Source organism: Gymnoscopelus braueri (genome assembly GCF_963280865.1).
Source record: "Gymnoscopelus braueri genome assembly, chromosome: 22".
Classification (NCBI taxonomy): Eukaryota; Metazoa; Chordata; class Actinopteri; order Myctophiformes; family Myctophidae; genus Gymnoscopelus; species Gymnoscopelus braueri.
In genome coordinates this window covers 27,661,449-27,688,600 of record NC_137624.1, presented here as the reverse complement: position 1 = coordinate 27,688,600, position 27,152 = coordinate 27,661,449, and the positions used below count along the sequence as shown (strand labels likewise).

The following is a 27,152-nucleotide window of genomic DNA, read 5'->3' as shown; positions in this document are numbered from 1 at the left end:
ACGCATTGTGAGCTTGTAGATCTGCTATTTTCAGTGCGCGATTAGGCATGATAAACTGCTCTTTTACTAATAGTAATGGAGAAGGTCCCAATGATGTTGTATTATTGTCTGCAGATTAAAGACAAAAACAAATAAATGAATGGAAAAAAATAAAACAGAATAAATCAAAGGACATGGGGGCAACAGTATGTTATTGGTTTATCTCAGATGACAACAGAATTTAAGTGTGATGAAATAGGTGTCTCTATGAGCTTATGAAACAACAAGTCTGGAAAAAGGAAAAGAAATATGTCTCATTAATATAAGTGGTTTCTATTGGAAGAATATAAAAAAAGACAAAACATGCTTTTAACTCAAATGCGAATGCAATTATGACCGTACTCTTAACCCTAAACATTTGGCCCACTTGCTTGCTCTGATAGGCAGCTACATTAATTTCCTAATTGAGCTGCCTAACCCACATTTTGTAAAACCAGCATGGGCTCTGGCCAACAGCATTATGAGCAATTTGGCAGTCACAGAATGAACACTGATGTTCATTCACTCATATTGATTAATGCAATGAAAGCATAGGAAATATGAACTGTGTGAAAAATACCTAATCATCAAGTTATTAATTAAATATTTCTGTAAAACTACGAGCAACTGATCTTTTATCATAATGTGAATGACACATTGTATAAGTCTGAATTCAAATAAGTCAAATGAATTAATAACAATTACATTAATACATTTATTCCTTCCTCATAGAATGTGCTGTCTGTTACTTTTGTCCAAAGCCCTGTAATACCAAATAATAATAATTACAAAAGATCATCATTAGACATGCTTGACGAATGATGATCCTTTAAGCTTATCAGACATATTTGATATTTGTTCATATATTTATCCGCTCGGGAAGCAGCTGAAGTATATGTAAATAATGTGTGATGGTGAAATTGGTGGGGAGGTTGATGCACATCTGTGTGTGTGTGTGTGTGTGTGTGTGTGTGTGTGTGTGTGTGTGTGTGTGTGTGTGTGTGTGTGTGTGTGTGTGTGTGTGTGTGTGTGTGTGTGTGTGTGTGTGTGTGTGTGTGTGTGTGGTAAATGGTGCATTTTGTGTGTGTGTGTGTGTGTGTGTGTGTGTGTGTGTGTGTGTGTGTGTGTGTGTGTGTGTGTGTGTGTGTGTGTGTGTGTGTGTGTGTGTGTGTGTAAAGGAGAGATACAGTATTTATGAGTTCACATGGGGCAAAAATAGCATAAGTAACTGTAATTATTTCTGTATTATGATAATAGTGGCTTTCAATAAGGTGGTCAGAGCAATCAAAAAGTCCAAACGTACGGTGATCAAAATAGAACATTGAACAAAAATAAATCTTTGATAGATTATGTTGTAACAATGGTTCTTGGCAATAACTTTCATATTGTTGGAATGCCTGTTTATCTTCCTTTTAAATGGTGCCTCGTTTGTAGGAACATGCATTTGTGGGATGAGCAGAACAGCTGAGTATGTGGGTAACTGGGTTGCGCCCATGAAATATTTGCCAAATCTTCACTGCCAAATAGGTTATTGTGCTTATTCAGCTCTGCTGCTCATCCCACAAATGCATGTTCCAAACGGGGCACCATTTAAAAGGGAAATAAAAAGGCTTTTCCATTGGTATAAAGCCAAGAAGCAACAGAGACAGTATACTGTAAATCTACCGAACACAAATTTCCAAACTTTGTGTTTTAGTTTAGTAGGTTGGTTAGGAGCATGTCACTAGTTAAAGCCCCAATCTGTGTAATTTCTCAAAATGACTAATCCCCTTGTTGGCTTAAGTAAAAAAAAAGGTATGCAATTTCTCAGACAATATAAAAATGGTGCTAAATAGCACTAAAAGTGTTTCTTTGGCACGTAATCATAGGGAAACCTCTTTTAGTACTACAGCATCCTTGTCAAGCAGTGAGCTTTCCTCTACTGCCTCCACCATGACAGCACCTGCCTCTCCTTCAGGCCAGCAAATGAGCTCTGAATGATCTGCCAACCATGCCAAGATTATCTAATTGCAGCAGGTCCAGAAAAGCAATCGCTTGGGACCTGAGCACACGTGCACCATCTAGTGGTTATTTAGTTACTAGCCGCTGGTTTAGCACGACTAAAGGAGCATTTCACCGCTGGAAGAAGCTGCAACATAGTGGGAAAGAGTATTCATATTTGAAATTGGCACCCTATTACCGAAATAGAACAAAAAATAACCTAGAAGTATGTGTTCCTCTGGATTGCTTCAACTGTCTATTACTCCAACTATCAGCTTGCATGTAATCATGCATGCCTTGCGCAACTCCCGTCCAAAACCAGCGGGTAGGTGAGAACATCCCCCTTAAACCGGCAAATAGAAAGTTCATTTTGGTTACAATTGTGCTTTTATTTTGGGGGAATAATCACTCTATTTATGTGGTCTATTTCTGGGAGGTGTGTAAACAGAGTGTGGTGTGTAGGCTACTCACATTAGAATGCAGCCTGTGACTTCAGCTGATGTCAATTACCTTGTCAGGCTGCACCAAGTGGTAATGGAGGGAAGAGAGAGGGCCGGGGTGTGGTTGGAGTTTTTTGGGCGGTGAAACCGCCCCTATAAGTGAGATTTGGAAAAATGTACATTTTCCTGCGCTGAGATCTGGGCCCAGGACATTTGTAGAATTATCCTGCGCTGTGATTGGCCAATCACAGTCTATTCAGGACTGTGATTGGCCAGTGTCACATGACACATGTGCATAGCCCTATATAAGCAACCATAACTCGAAAAAAACCAAAACTTGGTTTTTTTCGAGTTATGGTTTCGTCCATCATAAAGAGTGTTTCAATAAATGTATTTATCTTTTGTACATGATTGGTTGACTCCATTCAGTATTGTGATTAGCTAGGAATACACCGCCCACTTCACACAGGGTGTGATTTTTGTTTGTTTGAAGGTTTGGCTTTTGTTTGGTATGTATGTCATTAGTTTATTGTGCATTTTTTTTAACCTGTATTAGGTAAATAGTCATTTGTATTGTGTCTGCAAATATTAGTGCTGTAGATATCTTCCAAAGGTAATGTGAGAGTGTCACGTGCCCTAGAGGAGGTGTTGGTAGAGGCTGAACTACATATTATGTAGTCCAATTTGGAGACGCCCTTGGGGCTGGGTCATACAGTAGATACAGATGCAGACAGACACGCAGACAGTATAACATGGGCTGGGCATGGGGCCAGTCAGACTGGAACTACAGGAAGCATGGACTGTATGTATGGACTGTAATCCACTAGTCCAAGTTTATATCACAACATGTTTATTAGGTCTTCAACATCATAAAAGGGGGATTCAGGTTCAAAATCTGGGAAATGGCCCTATAAGAAAGACACAGCAACCGTCATAAAAGCAGATGTGCACTAGTAGGTAATCCAATCAGTTCAAGATTATTAGAAGGAAATTTAGAGCCAATTGAATGATTTCAATTTCTCTATAAAAAAAAAAAACGACATCCAGAGCAGAGCCTTTTTTTAATCCATAATCTCAGGTCCTCTGCCCTGCCGATCCACCGATCAGTCTTGCCCAAATATGGAGTTCCACACTGATGTTATCTATGTATGACATCATTAACGTGACATCAGGGAAGCCACTGCGTTATTAGACCCCGTCTTGTAACCATGATGACCTATACCGGTCTTACCCCACAACGGGCGTGGTATTCATGACGTTGCACTGATGTATGTGACTGTATGTGGGTCATACGTCACTGTGGCAGTATAATATATATAGTAGACAGGTGATCCCTCAGTCGAGCATCAGGTTTTCAGAATGGTCCTTGAAAGTACTATGTTCTGTGTGGACAACAGTGAATATATGAGAAATGGAGACTTTCTGCCAATGAGGCTACAGGCTCAGCAAGATGCCGTCGTCATTGTCTGCAAGTCCAAAACTCGCAGTAACCCAGAGAACAACGTGGGCCTCCTCACAATGGCAAATAACTGTGAGGTCCTGATGACCCTACAGAATAATCCTGATACTGGCCGCTTCCAGTCCAAACTCCATGCTGTCCAGCCCCGTGGCAAGATCTCCTTTTGCACAGCCATTAGAGTGGCTCATCTTGCCCTAAAGCACAGGCAAGGGAAAAACCACAAGATGAGAATCATTGCCTTCGTGGGGAGTCCTGTGGAGGATAACGAGAAAGACCTTGTTAAGTTGGCAAAGCGCTTGAAAAAAGAGAAGGTCAATGTGGATATTATCAGTTTTGGAGAAGAGGAGCTGAACACAGAAAAGCTTACTGCCTTCATGAACACTCTGAATGGCAATGAAGGGACAGGCTCCCACTTGGCCACTGTCCCACCTGGAGCCAACCTTGCCGATGCCCTGGTCTCGTCACACATCCTGGACGGCGAAGGAGGCTCAATGATGGGCCTGGGAGCCAATGACTTTGAGTTCGGCGTGGACCCCAGTAACGATCCAGAGCTGGCCCTGGCCCTACGTGTGTCAATGGAGGAGCAAAGAGCAGCTGCTGCCTCTGCTGCTGAGACAGGCGTGCCCGCACCCAATGCAGGCGAATCCGATGAGGCCTCGTCTCAGATGTCTGTTTCTCAACCAGACTCTCAGCCCGACTTTAACAACATGACAGAGGAGGAGCAGATAGCCTATGCCCTGCAGATGTCTCTTTCAGGAGGAGAATTCGGGGACATGGACACAGGAGCCCCCATGGACACTACTGCGGAGTCTACCAGGGAGGAGGATGACAATGACGTGATGCAGGATCCAGAGTTCCTTCAGAGTGTCATAGAGAGCCTGCCCGGCGTGGACCCCGACGACGAGGCCATCCGTAACGCCATCAGCTCGCTGGCTTCCCAGCCAGGAAACAAGCCAGATGCTAAAAAGGACGAGGAGACAAAGAAATGAGGAAGCAAGGACAGAAACATGCAGGACTGAGACATGGATGTGACATGAACAAGTTGGCAGACTTAATGCAGGATGTGTCGTCCGTCTATAACTGTAAGGGTCAGAGGACCCCAATATGGTGTTAGACAGGTGATATGAAGTCTTATCTGCAAACTATGCTCACGTCTGAGGAAAAACTAAACCGTTTTCTTTTTTCTTTCTTTCTTTTTTTTTTTTGCCAACTCGTGTTTATGGGTTGATCTGGGAGGAAACATATTTTTCATGGTCAAGTCTTCTCACAGCATAAGTCCTATTGACGGGGGAAATATTGTAGTCTGGTTTTAAATTATCACTAACGTGAAACTAGGGCATTAGCCTGGGCAAATTCATAAACAAGGTTTAGAGAGGTGCGGATTTTACATTTCTACACTTTTTATATTGACTTCCTGCTATCAGTAGCAATTAATTATATATATACCACTGATTTGCATGACCATGCAAAGGCAATAAAGTGCTAGCCTGGAAATCAGACGAATCTGCCAGTGTTAAAAAAAAGATACGCAAAATAGTTACATTTTCATGCGGAGCTCATCTGGTACCACTCCAAGAAACTGGAGATGAGCTTCTGAATATTCTACCTACAAATTCAGGAATTTGTCTGTCTGTGTGTGTGGCTGTGTCCACGTGTTGCCTATATATGGAGATCCCTGAACTGTCCCAAGTTGTTGTGCTTCACACATGACGTAATAACCTGGCGTCCAAGAACTCTCATAACGGGTGTCGCATTTGAATTAGATTAAATTAAATGATGGTGATTGAATAGAATTACTGTAACATACTGTATTGGAGGGGATATTCTTTCCTCTGTATGGAACTGTGGCCATATAATAGCCAACATGACAAACATGATAAAACACAATTTGTGCTTTTTCCCCAATACCTGTGCAGCACCTTATCAAAGGACCTGAAGGCTAGTCTAGTGCAGTAGCCAGTCTATGACGTTAGTCATCTATGACATCAGTACTATGACATCAGTTATTTCCATATTTGGGCAAAAAATTATAGAGATAAGAAAATAAATAAATACAATTTGTTGCCTCTGCAGTTCCCAACACCACTTTTGGGCATTTTTGTAGCTTTAACAGGCATGGCACTCATGATGCGCTAGTGATGTATAATTGCTCATACGTCACTGCAGTGGTATATATATATATAGCATGCAACAGGTATCTTAGTTTCTGAGTCATTCCAACACTCTCTAACTTTGTGATTCGATCTAAGCTTCAGTTTTGCTTTCTTTTGGTATAAGCAAGGAAAACCATCACGATGTCTGACATGGAAGATGACTTCATGTGCGACGATGAAGAAGACTATGAAATGGAATCGGATGACAGCACGTCTGGACCCAATGTGGGCCTGGAGAACCAGTACTATAACTCCAAAGGTCTCAAGGAGGATGACCCCAAAGCAGCACTCTGCAGTTTTGAAAAGGTGCTGGAACTAGAAGGAGAGAAAGGAGAATGGGGATTCAAAGCACTCAAACAGATGGTCAAAATACACTTCAAGCTGAACAACTTTCCAGAAATGATGGACAGATACAAGCAACTGCTGACATATATCAGGAGTGCCGTCACCAGCAACTACTCAGAGAAGTCCATCAACTCCATTCTGGACTACATCTCCACCGCCAAACAGATGGACCTGCTACAGAATTTCTATGAAACTACTCTTGAGGCTTTGAAAGATGCAAAGAATGACAGATCATGGTTTAAGACTAACTCAAAGCTGGGGAAACTGTACTTGGAGAGTGAGGAATATGGAAAACTACAGAAGGTAGTCCAACAACTGCTCCAGTCATGTCATACAGACAGTGGAAAGGATGACCTAAAGAAAGGCACACAGCTCTTAGAGATATACGCTCTGGAGATCCAGATGTACACCGCACAGAAGAACAACAAGAAACTGAAGGCCCTGTACAAGCTATCTCTTAACATCAAGTCAGCCATCCCTCACCCGCTCATCATGGGACTCATCAGAGAATGTGGGGGGAAGATGCACCTGAGGGAGGGCGAGTTTGAGAAGGCTCACATAGACTTCTTTGAGGCCTTCAAAAACTACGACGAGTCTGGGAGCCCAAGGAGAACCACATGCCTGAAGTACCTGGTCCTTGCCAGTATGCTAATGAAGTCAGCAATCAACCCCTTTGACTCTCAGGAGGCCAAACCCTATAAGAATGACACCGAGATCCTAGTGATGACAAACTTGTTAGGCGCCTACCAGAATAATGACATCGCTGGATTCGAGAAAATCTTAAATCGCAGTAACATAATGGAAGACACTTTCATCAAAGAGCACATTGGGGAACTCCTGCGGAACATCAGAACTCAAGTACTTATCAAACTCATCAAACCATACACAAGAATACGCATCCCCTTTATCTCCAAGGAGCTGAACATTGATGTATGTGATGTGGAGAGTTTGCTGGTGCATTGCATACTGGCAAATACAATCCAGGGCCGCATTGACCAGCTTAACCAGCTAATGTTACTGGACCATAAGAAGAGACAGTCTCGCTACACTGCTTTGGACAAATGGACAAACCAGCTGAACTCACTGAACCAAGCTATTGTCAACAAACACATGGTGAAAGATACTTCTTTCTAAAGAAAAAAAAAAAAAAAAAAAAGGAAATAGCGGAAAATGGCATGTTAGAATGCTTCCATAAAAATGCCTCTCCATTTAAACCTTTAAGAGATACCACAGGCTTTTTGAGAGTCACAAAAATAAAAAATGTCAAAGAAAAGTCACAACAATCACCTTTAAAAATGTGTTTTGTCTGAGCACAAGAATCCCCATATAACGCCCAGTTTCTTCAGTTGTTTACACCGTATTTCATCTTCATCGTTGCTTTAAACATGACAGCAAAAAAAAAACAGTTGGCTCAATTTGTGCCAGTGAGCAGAGCAGTGGACCTGATCATTAACAGGAGACATCTTATTGTGGTAGAAGTGGTCTACAGAGAGTTGTAGAGGACAGTTGAGATTATTTCCTCAGCTAAGCCCTGTCAGCTATGAATCAGAGATCTGAAAGCTTAGTGGAGTGGACAAAGTGCGCTGCCTAGACCATCCATCATATATTTATCTGTCTGCTAATCCCACAAGTTGCCAGCGGACATTGTCAAGAACCTGTGGGACAGCATGATGGTGTTTGGGAACCATGACATCTCTGACAAGAAGAGGAGCCTTGTGGCCTTTAGTGGTTCTCAAAGTGGGGTCCGGGACCCCCCAGAGGTCCTTTAGGTCAGGAGTGCGTGTGCATTCATATCAGCACAACATTTCTTGTGAACGTTGCTTACAGGCCAATTTCTTTTTTTAATTTGTATTCGGAATAATTTGCAAAACCAAGTCCCTCCATGTATTTGGGCAAGACTAAAAACCCCCTGTCATCAATGTGACACCCAAAGGTGACGGGGGGAGGTGGGAGGAGAAGGACAGCAGTCACATGAGGTCCCGGCTCAGTGGCAGGGGAACAACAGGACAGGGCTATGCTTACATAGGGGTCCTAAGACCCAAAGGCTGCCTTTTTTTTTCTAGTCAACAACAAAAAATACTCAACCCAGTAGGCTTGAGTCAAAGTATAGATACTCCTGATCAAATGTGACTCAACTACAAGTGAAAGTTGCTCAGTGAAATTTATAGTTGGGTACTGGAGTACTTGCTTTAAAACATATTCAAAAGTACATGCTTTAATGAAATACTTGACTTATCCTGTATCCTAGGTGGAGCATGGGGCCGCAAGCACACCCTGCCTGGGCAGTGTTTTAGGTTTTTACGGGTTGGGGTTGCTAGTCCCATGCCCAACCTTCCACCTTTTCTGGCTTCTGGTGTGTTTAAAAGGGGGAAAAAAGCCATGAATTGCCAAGCATTATGAAAATATGGACCTGCTTCTGTCTTACGAATTTCATTTTATAATTCACAATTCATGCTCAACAACACAAAATACACATCTATTTAATGTAATGATTGATGTAAAAATTAAGATATACATTTTGAGGGAAGCATTTTTTGGGAGGCTTTTAGCACAAGATTTGTATTATTATATACAGTGTATTTTATATTTACTATTATATCATATTGCCCAACATGTCTACTTGAGCAAAAAAGGGGGGGAAAGGGGGGGGGGAAATAAAACGGTCTCTGCCAAAACATCACTAGCAATCAGGGAGGAAAGAAAAAAAAGCTTACTGCATGTAGAAAACATTCATAGATTAAGTTTGCTACCATCTAGTGACCATAGGTTGAATTACATGGGATGTACATCTTGCCCTGGAGGGCATCTTTCACAAAATGTGTCATATAGCCTCAAAATCACATGGACGCTTGGTCAGCGACCATGTACACACATTTGTACAAGCTGATTAATGCTTCATTTGCATTGATACATCCTCATCACTATCAATGATATCACTATAAATAATACAGTTGCACACATCTTTTCTTCAGCTGAAACTGTATTAAGGCCAACCTTTCAGGATGCGAAACAGCACATTTCTATTATCATCAACCCTGGACACGAGTACTTCACCAGCCTATACTACTCCTAACTCAGAGAAATATTATTTTCTGTCTTTATTGTGTTGCTTCTTGGTTCATCTTGGATGACTGGTGCCTGCTGAAAGTTTTCCTTCTGTTGGATAAGGATTGCAAAAATAGGTCATGCCATATGTCAGTATGTAAATAAGAGACTGGTGTGGCAGGTTTTTGTGTCCACAGCTGTATCGTATTTAGGACTGTCAATCCGATCAAATCGCCACTCATATATAGATGTTGTATGACATAAATCAGATGGGGGGAGGTTTATAAACTTCTTGGCACTTGAATCTGCACTTTTATACTATACCCTTGTATTTTATAAATGAGAGGTTGCTTTAACAACAACACTCCTGTTCTCTTGCATACTCATTAGGGGTCCCAGTAGGGAAGCCCTCCAAACCCCACTGTTTTTGTTCTCATTATTTCTATCCACTAAAAGAAAAAATAAAGAAGTATGGCCTAAAATTACACCACAATTGGCAGTTGGTTTGCAAATTCCGCCCACTCAGGCACATTAAATGACGCTCATTGACCTCAAGGTGGCACTGTAAAGTTTACATTGGATACTGCAGAGGGCTAGGGTCATGATCATGATGTTGTCACTGGTGTCATTTCTCATACTTTACTGTAATTGTTCTGTCTCCTGTACTATGTCTACTTGTCTTGTCTTGTATTGTATTGATATGTCTGTTTTTCTATGGATAGTTTTATCACCACTTTTTAACTGCCTGCTCAGGGACTACAGATGAAAATTTGCTTCTGGCTAAAATGTATCATGGATGGACATTGATTCACTTAAATGTCCCCCAACTGTTGGGGACAAATACATTCAGAGTCCTTATTGCTTTTGCGGCAGGCATTTTGGAATGCTGCCCAGATTACATTATTATACCGGAAACACAATTAATCCACTTGACGCGTGCGAGCCAGAGCAGCAGCAGCAGTAGTGTGCTTGTGACAGAAGAAAGCACTTAACATAGTTAACTTAAAGAAACATATAGCTATACTATCTACTCCTGCCTCACAACTGGCTGCAAACCGTGCCACATACTGTATCATGCCAGGGGGGGTCCAGGGAGGGACTTAAGCACAGGCAAATTGTGAGACATTAGGCCTACTGGCGTGTAAAAGTTGAGAATGCTGTCTGCATGGGTCCCACTTCTAAACAGTATCCATCTGCGTATGTTTGCACTGCTCAGTATGTGTGTGTAAATATATTTGTACAACATGTACAGTGTATGTACATTTATGTGCATTTATTTGTGTGTGCAGGCGTTGCTCCATTTTGCCATGTGCACACTTGTCAAGATCATACACAGATTGAGCTAATCTTGACCTCACATGTGTGACCTGTCTCCTTGTTCTCAAACTTGAATAGTGACCTCAATCGACCAGTTTCTAAAAGGTAGGGAACGAAACTACTAATCACTAGAAGTATTAAGTGCATTCTCTTCTAAAACAAGCAACTAAGAGTATCCTGGAAAATACTATTGTTTTTTATTATAATGATTTATTTATTGACAATGCACAATGTACACATATCATTATCACATTTCTTTTTTCTTTTTTTGTAAAAAAGACAAAGAATAAAAGAAAAGACACAATACACAAAAACACAACAGAACGAAGACAAAAATACAAAAACAGTCCTCCCAGACCCTCCCCCCACCCCTTTCCCAGAATGGTACACTACTCAACCCTCAACAGTCTCTTATTTTCCTTTTTTCACAACACCTTTCAGACAATATCAAATATTAAAAAAAATGTAAACAGAGGAGATAGAAAAATCAACTATTAGGAGATAATGATGGAAGAACGTCAAAGAAATTAACCCAGATTTTCTGATATATTGCAGGTTTTCTTCTTACATTATACAATATCTTTTCTGGTGTGCAATGGAAAGTACTATTGTGAAGCAGGAACGTACAATACATCTTATATTTGGCCTAGACACAGCTCTCATTAAAGTACTGCAGGATGTCTACATGATGTCCTACCTTCTGAGAGACACATCGTTCATGATGGTCAGATGCTTTTCTCTGTTTTTGTCAGAGAGAATAATGTTTTGGTCCTGTGTCTCCATTTACACATCGACGCTGTGGAAACCTAACCCTTGGAAATGTCCAAAACTGTTACTTACTGTATAAGGAAATGGAAAAAGGACCTGTGTTCCAATGGGTCCAATGTAGTTATTATTTAGTCACAAGCGCTTGGTAACACTTTTTTCACTGGTTCAATATTTATAAAACCCACAGACACACTTACCACACTTGACTTAAAAAAAGAAAAAAAATAGCTGATCTACAAGCTGAGCTTGTAGATAAAACGTTGAAATATGTTGATACAAGGTTTCTGCCCGACAACAACATCATGTGTGGGCTGACAGTGCGTGCACAGGCTATTCATAGTGCACACAGTCTAACGCCGTGGTTCCCATGTGGATCTTGGACTTCATGTGGTCCGTCTATGATGTCAGTCATCCATGACATATCTATGACTCATGACTCCATATTCTGCAAGGTTTCAGCTCGATCCGACCGCCATTGACTTGCATCATAAAATAATTGCATTGTACAATATGTGAAAAATAAACGTGTGGAGGCATTTTCTTAGCCTAAGAAATTTGGCCCTGATCGGTCCAGCTGTTCGTGAGATTAGCTCCGGACAGACAAACACATAGACAGACTATGTGTGAAAACATAAACCTTTGGCCTGGTGTAGATAATAACATGTCACTTTAAGCCTGAGATCTTGGGCCCCTGGGCCTGGGCAAGTAGGCCTGTTCACCCGTGGTTAGGCCTACCTTGTGCCCCGGAAATCAGTGGTTCCGGGGACCCCCAGGGGTCCTTTGGGGGTCCTGAACAAAAGTAGTTAATATAGCATAAAAATCAGTTCAACCACTATAGGCCTACAGTACACTGACTATTTGAAAATGTCCGATCTATAAGTGAGCTTGTAGATCTCCTATTTAAAAAAGGAAAATGGCATATTTTTGGAACATTTTAACAACACAAATCTTGTGTGGGGGTCCCTGGCACAAAATATTTTCAGATGTGGGTCCGTGGCCAAATAAATATGAATTTGGGGGTCCTTGACATGAAAAAATTAGAGAACCATTGCCCAAGATATTTATTATTGTGTTATCTGAAGACAACAATTAGGCTGACCCAGAACTGCGCTGGTCAGCCCATGTCCCTCCACTCACTGGTACACCCGACCCCCCACTCCCCAATTTGGACACATGTATGACTGTGCCACTGTGACTTTTCGGGTGGCCTTTTGAATGTTTTGCTCAAAATATAAATCCTCTATTTGAGTATTTTAATACGTGTTTGTAAAATTTTACAAAAATAAAGCAAGTTTATATTCTTGCAATTGACACACAGATCTGCCTCTCTCTGTACAGACCTTGTGGCAAGTTCCATTATGCACTCAAGTGCCCTTTCTTTGTGGTTTAAAGTTTCAACCCTATCCTTTGTTGATCGGGGTCTCCCAGGGGTCTAAATATAGGCTACTTGGCCCCCTCCTTTTTTCCATCTACACCAAATCTCTTCGCTTAAAAGCTTGTGAGAAATTAATGCTGTTTGCTGAATGTTGAGAATTCCAGAATAGGGACAATAGGGTTCATGTGGTTCAGCCATGTCTTCATATATATTATTATAACTATTTCCTAGGGTGCAATTCCCTATAGGTGGCGTAGTTGGCTATGTATCCCCCCATCATACCGTCCTCTTCACATGCATGTGTGCTTTTCAGATGAAGTGAAAGAGAAAGACAGTAGGGTTTCACCAGTGGTGGAAAAAGTACTGAAATGTTTTTCAAGTTAATTACTTGAGTAAAAGTACAAAAATATTGTTATCAAAATGTACTTAAAGACAAGTACCAAAAGTAGAAAGTACTCATTATGCAGAATGTCCCATTTGACAAGTAAAAAAAATAATTTGAAAATAGCAGATCTACAAGCACACAATGCGTCGCATCACCATGCATGGTGAGCTTGTAGATCAGATGTCATAATTGTACTTAAGTACAGTACTTGAGTACATGTACTTAGTTACTTTCCACCACTGGGTTTCACCACTGTCCTACTCCTAAAGTCACTCTCTCTCTCTCTCACACACACACACACACACACACACACACACACACACACACACACACACACACACACACACACACACACACACACACACACACACACACACACACACACACACACACACACACACACACACACACACACACACACACACACACACACACACACACACACACACACACTCTCTCTCTCTCTCTATTTTACTCCCCAGCCTCTGATGATGTCACGTCGGGGGAGGGGCTGTCTTTTATATGGCTTGTGTTTGCACAATACCTCACTTCCTCAGCACAGCAGCAGCTGCCATTACTGTGTGTGTGTGTGTGTGTGTGTGTGTATAGACAGAGTGAGAGAGAGACCAATGGGAGAGACAGGCAGCTGAGAGAGGCATACAAAAGAAAAGACGTGGTGAATAGTTAGCGGAGGAAGGTAATCTGAAGGGTCCTCAGAACCAGAAGGAAGAGGCAGGTAGGAGGCTGCCAGTCCAGATAGAGCAGCTCCTTCCATGGCTCAGTCCGTTGCTAACGGTACTATAATGGACCAGGATCTGGCAAGCAAGAGGCTCCACTCAAGGTAGGACCCTATGGGGGAGACACACAGATTTTTTTTAGCTTTGTAGGACTCTATGGGGGAGACATTTGGGAGACACACAGATTTTTAGCTTTGTAAGACCCTATGGGGGAGATATTTGGTAGACACACAGATTTTTTAGCTTTCTAGGATCCTATGGGGGAGACACAGAGATTTTAGCATTGTATGACCCTATGGGGGAGACTTTTGGTTGACACTGCTTTAATTGTAGCCTGATCTTGGGTACACTGTTGTTGTTACCGGTGGAGGAGGGGGTCAAAGGAGAGAAGGAAGAGAAAGACACAGGGTGGGGAGGAGGAGAAGGAGGAGGAGGCAGACGAGGACTGTCTGCCGGGCTCAATGCATGACTGACTGAGGAGGAGCAAGGCAAGGAAAGCTGGCCCAACCAGCTCTCCCTGTGCTGTAGAGCCACCAAGAAAGAAAGACCCAGGCACAGCTTCCTTCCTTCCCTTCAGCCCCAAAGCAGCCCCAGTTCTAAGCCTCATTCCTGGCTTGGCTCCCTGAGATCTCAGCCTAGCTCTGGGTGAACTGAACTGCTGCTGGTCTGACTGTGGTGGTGGCTGGAATGTGCAGACTGGAGGGAGCCACGTATAAGACGTGGACTGACATGATGGGTGGGATGTAGCAAGGAGTGTCTCTGGCTGGCTGGCTGGGGATGGGAAGAGACGGACTCACTCACAAACACACACATGGCTCGTTCTTTTAAAACACACCATATGGGTGAACTATCACGCCACGACCACGTGTAAATACAGTGCAGAAGAACACACACGTGAGGATGATGGAGATATATACAGACCTACTACACACCTGACTGCTGTGATTTGACAGTCGTGTATATATAACAGGCAGTGACACAAATGGGTTATTAGTGTATAATAATATAACAGGAAATGACAAAAGGTTTCTTAATCGCCTTGTCTGCATAATATTCTTGCATTTCCCATTAGTACTGCTGCCTGTTTGCACATCATGAAACTGTAGGAACATTATATTTACTGTACATTTAATAGTTTTGGGCTGGCAAATATTTGTTTTTGTTTCCATCAGGCGTAATACTCTAAAATAATTTATGTGAAAATTATTTTCATTTAAAACATTTTAACACTGCTTTAAGTTGATGAGTCATATCTGTTTTGTGTGATGTGATTTTGTTGTCCCTTTCACACCGCACCCCATAAATGTCACAAATCTCGCTTATGACAGTGACAGTGCGGGTGTGTGTGTGTGTGTGTGTGTGTGTGTGTGTGTGTGTGTGTGTGTGCACTGGCTCTTACGGGTAACATGTGCCACATTCAGCCAGCACTTTGACGTGACCTGATGTGTACTCACTACTCAGCATTACAAAAACCTATCCACTTTTGGACAAACATTTATATCAAAGTTAAACACCGTCAACGTCTTGCTATTGTAGAAATTGCTACCCCCACGCCACTTGAGGGACAGGCTGTGTACACAGAAGGGGCTGCTGGGAATGTTAATGGCTGCTGAGTTGTGAATTGACATTCACAAGCCCCGTGAGGTCATCATGCCCCTGGGACAAACAGACAGACGCACGCACGTCATGCACACACTTACTGTATTTTGCTTTGTTTCCATCATATGGCCATAGAGGCCTGCCTACTGTCACAGCATTCCCTCTATACTTCCCAGCCCACGCAGTGTCAATCCATAACCTTTTTAGTGCAGTGGCTGTCTTTGTCTTTCCAAGGATTTATTTACCATGTAGGGCCTCTAATGTTTTTATTTTTCCACTTTGTATGTTCAGCTTCTTCATAGAGTATGTTGAGTGTGTACTTACTTAGCTTTGTTTACTCTGCTCTCACAGTTATGACAATATCAGGCATGATAGGAACAACTTCCAAGTCCCTTTGTACATACATAAATAACATACCGTAACTTGTATCTTAGACATATTTTAGTACCAAAACCCTAGCTAGACGAAACACAACAGCCTTAACTTAAAGGTAGTTTGCGCAATGTGAACGTATTGCTCTAATGTGTTAAAAACCACGCCGAAAATAGCCAATCTACAAGCTCACAACTAGGGCTGTCACGATTATGAAATTTTTCTTGATTAATTGTCACGCAAATAATTGCTATTAACGATTTAGTTTTTGTCGTTGAACACTGGAGCTTATGAATAAAAGTTAAATTTCTGTTTGGCTTTTAGGCTTTGAAGTTACACAGGGTAGATATGACAAAAAAACTAAATACAAATAAATGACTGGCATATTTAATCACTTTATACTTACAAAAGAAAACATTAATAGTGGAAATAGCCGATCTACAAGCTCACAACGCATCACATCGTGATAAGTTGTGAGCTTGTAGATCTGCTATTTCCACTACTTTTTGAAAATGTTTTTAACCATATTCAACATTTTTCAACATGGAAACGATTATGACGATTATAATTGCGATTAGACAATTATGTAATAATTGTGACAGGCCAACCCACAACGCTGGCTATTTTCGCTGAATGTTCGCCCTAAGAATAGGGATGCTAGGGTATTGTGGTTAAAGTCTAATAGCAGCAGGACGAGAGGATGAGTTGTACTCAAGACTCTGCACTGGAATAACCAGGTTGTTATTACCGCGTTTATTACAAATCAAAAGAGCACATTTTAATTCAGTGAACTTCTCGGTTTAGGACAAACGCAAAATCACCATTGTGTGTTGTCTTTAAATTTCACAATTTATTTTGTGAGGCAGGGGAAAATATAATTATGTAATGACCCAATTATGGGTGTTGATGACGTATTCCCCTAAATGTCTGTATTTCTTGGTAACGTTCCACTCTTTAACGTTTTGAACTCATATGACACTTGTTTGTTGAATAGTAGCTTGAAAATGTCGGAATAAGCCTTAAGTGGTTAATCGAGGCAGTAAGGGCGAAGGGGCCGTGGGCAGTGGCTCAGGGGGTAGCGTGGCCGTCTTGGAATTGGAAGGTTGCCGGTTTGATTCCCGGCTCCTCCTGACTTTGTGTCGAAAATGTCCTGAAGACCTGAACTCCATTATAACTGCTCCTGATAAGCAAGTTGCAAGTTGCTTTCCTCCACTGTGTGTGTGTGTGTGTGTGTGTGCATGTGTGTGAATGTATGTAATCCATTGTACAGCGCTTTGGAGGAAGGCACTATATAAATGCACCATTTATCTTTTCTTCACCATATAGAGGAATAGACAGGCAGATATGAGAATGAAAAAAATGCAATATACTGTAACAGAAAGAGAGAATAGAGCAATAGAGGTTCTGCCTGGATTGACATAGACATACAACACGGCAAAAAGCATTCCTAGAGAGTTTCTCTTTGGTTTCCCTGACAACTAGCCTTGGCGCTCTGTAATTATGGGCTGGATTAGTACTCTGAGGACATAGTTCCTGGGCTAAGCCAGGACTCCGCCAAAGGGAACAGCAGTGCAGAATCCCTAATGAAAGAAGAGCTCCAACAGAGCTAGCTGTACATGTACTGAATATACTGTAGGGTAATATCACCACTTAAGCCCTATTTTATACTTCCTGGTGCGATGATGTCACGCAAATATAGCCGATCTACAAGCTTAGCGTGTGTTGTATCGCGACACATTGTTGAGCTTGTTGATCGTCTATTTTCGCGATTCCTGAAAAAGTTTAAATTTTCTTCTATAATAATAGGGACGCTAGGGTGAGAACGTGCAGTCCATCCACTCCTGACAATGAAAATGACCAAAAAACAACAGAATAGAATATCTATTTTGGAGAATTGTTTTTTATTTTTACAAGAGAGATCTGATAAATCAATGAACATAGGCTACTGTTATAATTCTGAAGGTAAGGTAAAATTTGTGAGTCAATTATTTTCTATCCTCTCTGGTACAAGGGCACTCTCTCCCAAGTGTCTAAATCAACTACAATGCTTCACCTGTCCCGATCACCCCTATCAAGGACAAGTGAAACGAAATACCACATCACGTGAAGAAGGTATTCCTAGAGGGGCAACAGAACACACACTCAGCCATAATCAGTATGGCCAGGATTGACATTGCATGAAGTAACACATTCATTTCTGACTGTGTGCTAATTCTGTGGCGATTAGTTAAGGCTGATATTACAGTCTCATGCTCACATTGTATATGACCTTATTATCATGCACTGAGAAAATAATAAGGGCACTGCCACTGACGCATTTGGGTGCTGGCGGAAAAGGGCGTCTGTCCGCTTATGGCACGCCTTCTCTGACTGAGCCGAAAATGAAATAAAAAAACAGATCTACAATTGCGATTACAATTGCGAGGTTATAAGGCAAGGCCAGGCAATTTGATTTGGATAGCACATTTAAACAACAAGGCAATTCAATGTGCTTTACACAGAACGTCAAGCAAGCTTGTAGATCTGCGGATATGAGCTTGTAGATCTGCTATTTTGAGCTTGTAGTTTATAGATCTGCTATTTTCGGCGTGGGCCAAGTATAAATGAGGCATTGCGGCCTTTGCTTTTCATATTGATGCCTCTCCTGTTTGCAGCTATTTAACAATACAATTTTGTTTACTAGCTCTGCTCAAAACAAAGTGATTAGAAATGTGTATCAAATGATGTGCTGTAAGAGTTTATCAAACCACTGTGGAAAAAAAGTGTGAAGGCTTTAGAATGATTGTTGTTGTCAACATCAACTCACACTCTTGTCCCAGTGGTGTGTGGAGTGGGACCGCAAACAGCTATGGTTAAAAACATTCCTTTTGTTGGGGCCTTTCACTTTCCACATTGGATTCATGTTTTTTTTCTCTTCTTTTTCTTTGCTTTGCTTTGTTTTTTCACAATACCATAATATAAAAAAGTCGCTTACACAGGCATTTAGTCTTACTCCTGTAAATACTTATACACAAGAGACTCAGCACACACACTTTATTACATTGTCAGAGTTAAAGTCAGTTATTGTGGCTGGTATGCTATAAGAATGCTACATTATTTTCAAAGTATGTTGTCCGACTCAAGTACTAGTTATTACAAAATAACCAGTGGTGGAAGAAGTACTCACATATTTCAATACCACAATATAAACATACTCTGTTACAAGTAAAAGCCCTTTGTTCAAAATGTTACCTGAGTAAAAGTACAAAAGTATTGGCATCAAAATGTACTTTAAAGTACCAAAAGTAAAAGTACAAAAATATTTGAAAATAGCAGATCTACAAGCTCACAAAAGTTGTGAGCTTGTAGATCTAGGTATAAAATAGGACTAAAGTGGTAAATGTATGTTTTATAATGTAATAATTTATATCTGCAAAGTAACTAGTAACTAAAGTTTTCAAATAACTGTAGTGCAGTAAAAGTACAATATTTGCCTCTGAGATGTAGTAGAGTAGAAGTAAATGTACTGATAATTGGAAATACTCCAGTAAAGCAAAAGTACCTCAAAATTGTACTTAAGTACAGGACTTGAGTAAATGTTCTTAGTTGCTTTACACCACTGACAAGAGCACACACTTTATTAAATTGTCAGAGTAAAGTCAGTTATTGTGGCTGGTATGCTATAAGAAAGTATGTTGTCCGACTCAAGTACTAGTTATTACAAAATAACAATGACTAACCTTCCTCATCTGGCGGGGCTGTGTGTGTGCTCACAGTCCACACTAAGCTGTTTTCATTGAAAGGGCATACATTATGGCTCATGGTAAAGTTCAGCTTAACTGTCAGACCTCACTGAGAACTTCACTTTAACTTTGGTTCCTGAAACCTGTCCAATAGGGGTGTACTTCCCCCCGTACTGCCATGGTGACTGTATTGGAAGACTGTCTCCTTTAGACCACAGGCAGCCTATTATGGGATGAATGTCTCCCAAACAGACCAATTAGAGTGGTAAGCAGAGGAGAGAATGGCAGACTGTACCACACAGAGGCATTCTTTGGGTCAGCCACAACGATGGCAAGAATAAAAGTAAACTTAAAAAAAAATAAAAAAGAATCTTGCTGCAGAGACTAATTCCTTTGTGCCTTTCTGCTGTTGTCTCTTGTCGTCTTTAATTTATTTTAAATGTCTGGCAGATGTAAATGTTTTTTTTTTGTTGTCCCACTTCACTTCCGTATTGCTTTGTCTTTTTGTTATGTTATTTAGTTTAGTTGTTTGTTTCTGTTGACTATAGTTTTAACTAATGTCCCTTTCTTAAAAGGATATTTCACTTTAAAAAAAAACGTTGGTCATTTTATCGTCTACTCAGGCTTTTGGGAGCACCCCGGACAGTTTTTAAGTTGCTCGATTTTCGATGAATCTTTCATGGTTAAAATAGAGTTTGAAGTTACAATGGGTTTGTATAGTAAGGGGGCGTGTCTGAAAAATGAATATCAAATATCTAAATACTGAATCGAGCAACTTAAAAACTGTCAGGGGTGTTCACAAAAGTCTGAGTAGATGATAAAAGGACCCAAACTTTTTGGGAAAGTGAAACATCCCTTTAACTTCTTTCTTAAAGGCATACTAGGTAACGTTTTCAACAAAACTAAAGTTAAATTGTATATCTTTTGTGAGTGGCAAAAGTTTCACAACACCCACTCCATGAATTTCACCCCCGGAAGCCTTTTATTTATATATTTTCTATTGAACGTGTACGGGGGGACTTTCCCGGGAAAATGACGTTCCTGGCCAACGTCATGACGTCGTGGCCGACGTCCTGGCCAACGTCATGACGTCGGCCAGGAACTACCACAACGGTTTCCTGTTTGGCCAGGAACTATCGCGCTAATAACAAAAAGGAACCTCACGCTGATTTTAAGAGAATGTAGGATTGGAAGATCGAAAAAGAACAGAAAAAGAAAGCACAGCTCATGGTAACTAATGCTCCACTGGCTAAGAGAAACGATCCGTAGATAGTATAAAACAATTAAAAGATCGCTTTTTGAAACGCTTCCGGCTTCCGGTGAAAACGAATGGAATTCTGGGTAATCGAGGACTACGGAAATTGTATGCAGTGACGGTAGTGACCAGCAGAGGTTGCTAAAAATCGTTATTTGTGATTCTGCATTGTACAACTTTAACTTCTTTTCTTCTTTAACTGAACTGTTCCCAAAGACCACCTTTTCTTCTTTTCAGAGGAAAGATTATGTATGCAGAACATGTGGGATATAGAATTGCATATACTCATATTCATACATGATTAATTTGATGCACATCCTCTTGACTACTATGGCCATTGGCCGCTATTCCTACAAGTGAGAAAATGGACTCTGCTGTTTTGAATTGTACAGCTTCATGTTCAAAATCTTCAAATACGGTCTCCAGGCTTCCCTTAGACTAAATGTTTTGCATTGTTTGCGGCTCAGTGGCAGTGTTTTATGAAACACATTGTGATTGTTTGTCCGGAAGACTTGTCTGACACTGGCAGAAGCTGCTCTGTCACAGCCTACGGCACTGTGAATCGGCTCATAGACGGCAGCTGCCATATGTACTGCAAACTAACAGAGTTTTCCTGTCTAATATGATGTGTACCGTAAATTTCGGACTATAAGCCGCGACTTTTTTCCCATTTTTCGACCCTGCGGCTTATATAACGGTGCGGCTTATCTATGGATTTTTACAGCTAACGGCCACTAGGGGACCTCCTAAATGTATGGATTTTACACCCGCGGCTTATAGTCCAGTGCGGCTTATATATGTACAAATCATTCAATTTAGCTGCTGCGGCTTATAGTCAGGTGCGGCTTATAGTGCGAAAATTACGGTACATACATACATACATACATTTCAGGATGTTGTAAGGTGACAGTGGCATAACATTGTCACATAACTAACTACATGGTGATAAATTGTGAGTAAGTCGTATGGTCTGGGAAGGGTATCATCACGTGTGGTTGTAATTAAGACACAGATTCTGGGCTATAGGATCTGTAATTGTAATCAAAGAAGCTAATGGCTTTGTTGGATAAGCGTTGTCCCATTGGCCTCCAGTTTGAGGGCGGTAAACGGACACACTGGGATGACAACTACCCATCGCAGTGTTTTCTCCGGGTTCCAAGCAGGCATGAATTAAATCTCCCAACAGTGCTGAGAATCCCATGTCAAAAGCTGTGTATGTTGATCCCCATATATTTGTCATACCTCAAATAGTGCCTATTTTTGCCAAATGCTCGCCTATTATGACATTATGCCCAGAATAGGGATGCTAGGATTAACGTGGTTAATGTGTTGAAGATAGTCCTTTGACCATGTGCATGTTTGACTAATGACAGTCATACCTAACTATAATATAATGATTATTATAAGCCCTTTAGAGAACCATTTAGACTGGATACAGTGCACAAACTGATGATAAGTTTGAAATAAAATGCAATAACAGCCACTGATCTTGTGGTGGGTTGTCCTTTTTAGGGTTAGACCAACTTGTGTGTCCTTGAACTACTTTAACCCTAGCGTCCCTTTTCTGGGCATGTCATAATAGGTGAACATTTGCAGAAAATAGCAAATCTACAAGCTCACAACGCGTCTCAATGAGACCCGCTGTGAGCTTATAGATTGGCTATGTTCGAATAGATTTGCTATATAGAGGGGAAAAAGGAGGGGGCTAGTATAGAGCGCTGGGGGACCCCAGTCAACTAAAGTATGTAGGGTTTTAAGTGGTTTTAATGTACCGATTGTGGTGCTGTGTCAGACTTGCAAACCCATCAATTGCGCTGCAGATAAACATTAACGTTACTTACTGTACTGCCCTCAAAATAGAGGCCATTGTCAAGATATCTTCTCATTTTTGTCTGATCCGATGTCTTTCATGTCTGTTTACAGCTTTCCTTCATCCAAGTTCTAGTCTTCCCACGTGGAACTGGCCAACTATGACAACTGTCTATTTTGTCTGCCAATTTCTTGAACTACTGCCTCCTTGATGAGCATCGGCATTTCTCACAGATTTGGCTGTTGACTCTCAGACCCCAGACCATCCTGAGTTGTTTAACCCAAACGGAATGCAGCTGCAGCATGTTTTCTGCTTCAAGGGAGGGATTAGGCTAGAGTCTTGATCCATTTGCAGATGAAGACATCGACTTTCAAGTACAGTTTGTGATGCAGTATAATGCGCATTGCGCAGGGTCATCGGAATTAACCTTGTGCAATTTCGGGTTTTGATCCTGTTTGTTAGTGAATTGGTACCAAATAGTCAAACCTTTTGAATGTTTCTTGCCTGGATTTCAGATTTTTTGTTTGTTGTTGTTCCCATGTGCTTGTCAGAAAACCTGCAGACAGCATGCTCAGCAGGTTGTACAGTTGTTTGAGTGAGAACAGATTTACGTTTTTCCAGATTTATTGTGACTATCACTTGGATCTGCCTTGCCTGCCTTTTGGCTGGTATTACAGTATCATTATGTCAGCTGTACAGTAAATGGGGCCTCCACACTCTGTCATGAACATACTATACTGTACAGTAGCTTTCGGTCATGGCTTCACTATCCTGTCCTCACATTCATCTCCACTATGACATGTTTACTCTGGTCTAAGTAATGGCTAGTTATCTCAAATTCTCAATCCTGCAGGATTCCATTTTTTCCAGGATTTTTTAAATCATAGATTAGGAACTATTTATAGATGCTAAATCCACATGACACAGGAACAGTCCGATAGATATACAGATATACAATATTTGTATGTTTTTTATAATTTATATTGTAACTAGTGATTTATATTGTGGTTGTCACCTAAAGTCCGATTTTCGGAACCTGACTTTAATAATACCAATCAAATACAATACTGAAATGCTGCTAATCCTTCCTAGGTTGGTAGTCCATGAAGTTTAAGAGTTTAAGTGTATGAGCTGAAATGAGTGACAAGGCTAGGTAGTTTTAGGTCACATGAAACAGGGAAATGTCTCTCTGTTGTTATGATCTCATTTGTGGACTTCAAAGCCTTCACTAGAGGCGATATAGTTGCATCGTGATCAAAGAGAATACTCTTTCAGAGTTTGGTGACATAGCTTTGTGTGTGTGTGTGTGTGTGTGTGCGTGTGTGTGTGTGTGTGTGTGTGTGCGTGTGTGAGAGAGGGGGGAGAGAGAGAGAGAGAGAGAGAGAGAGAGAGAGAATGAATAGTGCCTGTCAACAGCATGAATCTGGAGTTTGTCCTGACACAAGCAGTTTGTTTTGTTAACATCACCGACTGTCTTCCATCCAAGGTTCAAGGGCTTCTGGAGAAACTAAACTTTTCAGTTGCTTGTCACTTCAGCTTCGGTACAGTCCATTATTAAACATACTGTTATGTAATATGCATTGTACGAGTTGTCAGAGTACCTGTCTGTCCTGATATTTATGCCTGTTCTGTTGTATTGTCCCTCCCCCATGTTTTTTTCAATATACTGACCATGTCTAACAAAAACAAACCTTCCAGTATTACCCGCATTGAGAGCATGGCAACCAGATGCTCACCGGAGACGTAAAAGTCAACAGAGTTAAAATAGAAAAAGGTGCTCCTGGATCAGACGGGAAAAGACATCAGATAAAAAATGGGAGATCCGGGCACTCGAGTTAAAAGAGGGAGCAGCCTTTATTTAAACCAACATGTTTCGACCACAAGCCTTCATCAGGGCTAAATTTAGCCCTGATGAAGACCGCTTGTGGTCGAAACATGTTGGTAAATTACCCATATTGCTTCTAAGATTGTGGGCCTAATTCCCACAACCGCACTTTCTGATATGAACGATAAAGCCATCACACGTTTAGCACTCACAATGGCAAATGACACTGATCATCCTCTCTATCGTCACTTTTCACTCATGCCATCCGGACAAAGATACAGAACTCTGAAATGGCAAAAAGTTAGTTATATAGGAGTTATATAGGAGATATATTAATTGTCATATATGCCAAATAGCGAACATAGCCGATATACAAGCTCACAACGCATCACGATGTGACACGTTGTGAGCTTGTAGATCGGCAATTTTTGACAGTTGACACGGCCCAAAATAGAGACGGGCAGGTTGAAGGTGGTTTACGGGGCCAGTCTTGTGCCTTTCTTGGTAACATAATAATGTCAGCGGCGGAGTCAGCAGACAGATGGATTAGTCTGGGATATTCACCCACTGTCCTCTGAGAAGGTTCAGATCTCTGGATTAGTGATTGGCCAGATGCCTTTCCGCCCCACCCCCACCCTCACCCATCACTGTCTTGTTCGTGTGTGTGTGTGTGTGAGGTGCCGGCGTCATTCTGTTGTCACACATCTCCCCCGCTGTCACCCAGGATCTTTCCTTGGTGGGCAATTCACCTCAAATGACATTTGGAAGGATGGAGAGGATCCACATGCGGAGAGGAGAATAAAGTGTTACTGAAGGGCTGTGAGAGCTGGTCGTTTTCCCAGATTTTGACAACTGAATTGTTTACTTGGACGGAACTCAACTTGCTGGAAACATAAACGTTGGGACTCTGGTTTAAATGTGGCTTTTCGTAACGCCTGGGTAACGTACATCCTTGTGTGGGAGTTTCAGGTTTCAGGCTCCCTTTGGCTGTTGAAGTTCAATATTTGGATTTTGGACTTTTGGAAGAAACGTGAAAGGCAGATGTGATCCTTGTCGTGGGACTCTGTGTTTAGCTTCTAACCAGAGAGCAAAAAGTCAATTGATAAGTTTATTTGTCTTCTTCTTCTATTTTTTTTTGTTTGATTTATCTAAAGCAGTGCTTCACTATACCTACCTTAATCAGTGATAGGCATGGTGATGGAATGGATTTAATACTAAGTCTAGTTTAATATTGATCTTTTTGAGCTTGTGCCCCCCATGGACTCTGAGCCTTGCCCCCTGACGGGGGCAGAAAGGGCAGTGTGTAGATTAGTTCACCATGGGCCTCGGCCCCAAGCTGTGCTTAAGCCTTTGCGGCTGGAGCTACAGGTATATGTGGAGAAAACACGAGTCAAGCTGAAACCCAGGTAATGTTGGAGATCATATTCTTACTACGTAAGCTGTAAACATGATTTCAGATGATCGTTTTAGTGCTGATTGTCCATAAGAGTTGCCTGGAGAGAAAGTTGTGAAACCAAATTCCTTTGGATTGTACTTATGGCTTTTCTATTGTACATGACTGTCACCCTGTGATCGGATATGTTTTTGTGTAAGTGTATGAGGACCACAAAGAAAATAAGTCCTGGACTCATCCTCGGATGGTTTTAACTGTGACATTGTTGCTTTTCAAGTAAACTAAACTAAATAATGCCGACATCTAACAGTATAGAGACTTTGTCGCAGGACTAGAGAGTAGATAGCCCCTTAAGGCTTTTACACACACTAACTTGGCTTTGCTGATCAAGGCATTGCCATGGTAACCAAGCCATTCTAGAGGTGGGTGGAAGAGTTTATACTGTACGCATATATATATACACAGTGACCTCTCCCTTGAAGCAGTCTGATCCTGCTCTTTTGTTACGTTATTTCTGGCATGCATACTGTACATGCCTTCTGTTTTAATTCAGCAGGGATAGTAACATACATTACATTACAGTCATTTAGCAGACGCTTTTATCCAAAGCGACTTACAATAAGTGCATTCAACATAGGTAGGGAACGAAACTACTAATCACCAGAAGAAGTCTTAAATGCATTTTCTGCAAAAACAAGCAACCAAGAGTATACCTAGCGCTAAGGTAAAAGTGCAATATATCAGCTACCTACTTTCTTAAACAGATGAGACAAAATAGCCAAATCAAATGAGCACGAGCTAAAACATATAAGTGTATCGACTAAACAAGATCCAATAAAACAATACAACAATAAAATACTGTAAAATACTGTACTGTATCTACAACTGCAGGTTAACTTGTATTCTAATCAATTGTATTTTCCTTGTCTTTTACACAAAATGCAAGCCTATTTTTGTATAGGCATTTTAAATAGGTGGACAAAAATTGGTCGACTTGCTCTTTTAGATCTCGGGAAGAAATCTTAATACCTTCTAATATAATTACATATCTATCATGTATGACACACGGTTTCAGCCTGATCTGACCGCCATTGACTTCTCTTATCAAATAAAAGTTAAATATTCAACGAAAATATTAAACGTGTTGATCCACA

General features: G+C 41.1%; 3 protein-coding genes across 3 annotated transcripts in view; all 3 read left to right on the top strand.

Moving 5' to 3' along the window:
- Positions 1-3,797: 3,797 nt before the first annotated feature.
- Positions 3,798-4,886, top strand: LOC308078058 (26S proteasome non-ATPase regulatory subunit 4-like; the record flags this gene model as incomplete). Its single annotated transcript, XM_080419118.1, has 1 exon — positions 3,798-4,886. The coding sequence occupies one exon, from the start codon at positions 3,798-3,800 to the stop codon at positions 4,884-4,886; it is 1,089 nt and encodes a 362-aa protein (XP_080275244.1).
- Positions 4,887-6,191: 1,305 nt separating this feature from the next.
- LOC308078923 (COP9 signalosome complex subunit 2-like) lies at positions 6,192-7,529 on the top strand (the record flags this gene model as incomplete). The annotated part of the gene is made up of 1 exon (XM_080420264.1): positions 6,192-7,529. The coding sequence occupies one exon, from the start codon at positions 6,192-6,194 to the stop codon at positions 7,527-7,529; it is 1,338 nt and encodes a 445-aa protein (XP_080276390.1).
- Positions 7,530-13,850: 6,321 nt separating this feature from the next.
- gpsm1b (G protein signaling modulator 1b) overlaps positions 13,851-27,152 on the top strand; it is a 42,346-nt gene continuing 29,044 nt past the window's right edge. Inside the window, exon 1 of the mRNA XM_080419791.1 lies at positions 13,851-14,126. Coding sequence (XP_080275917.1) covers positions 14,059-14,126 — 68 coding nt within the window. The 5' untranslated portion in view covers positions 13,851-14,058. The remainder of the gene's footprint in view (positions 14,127-27,152) is intronic.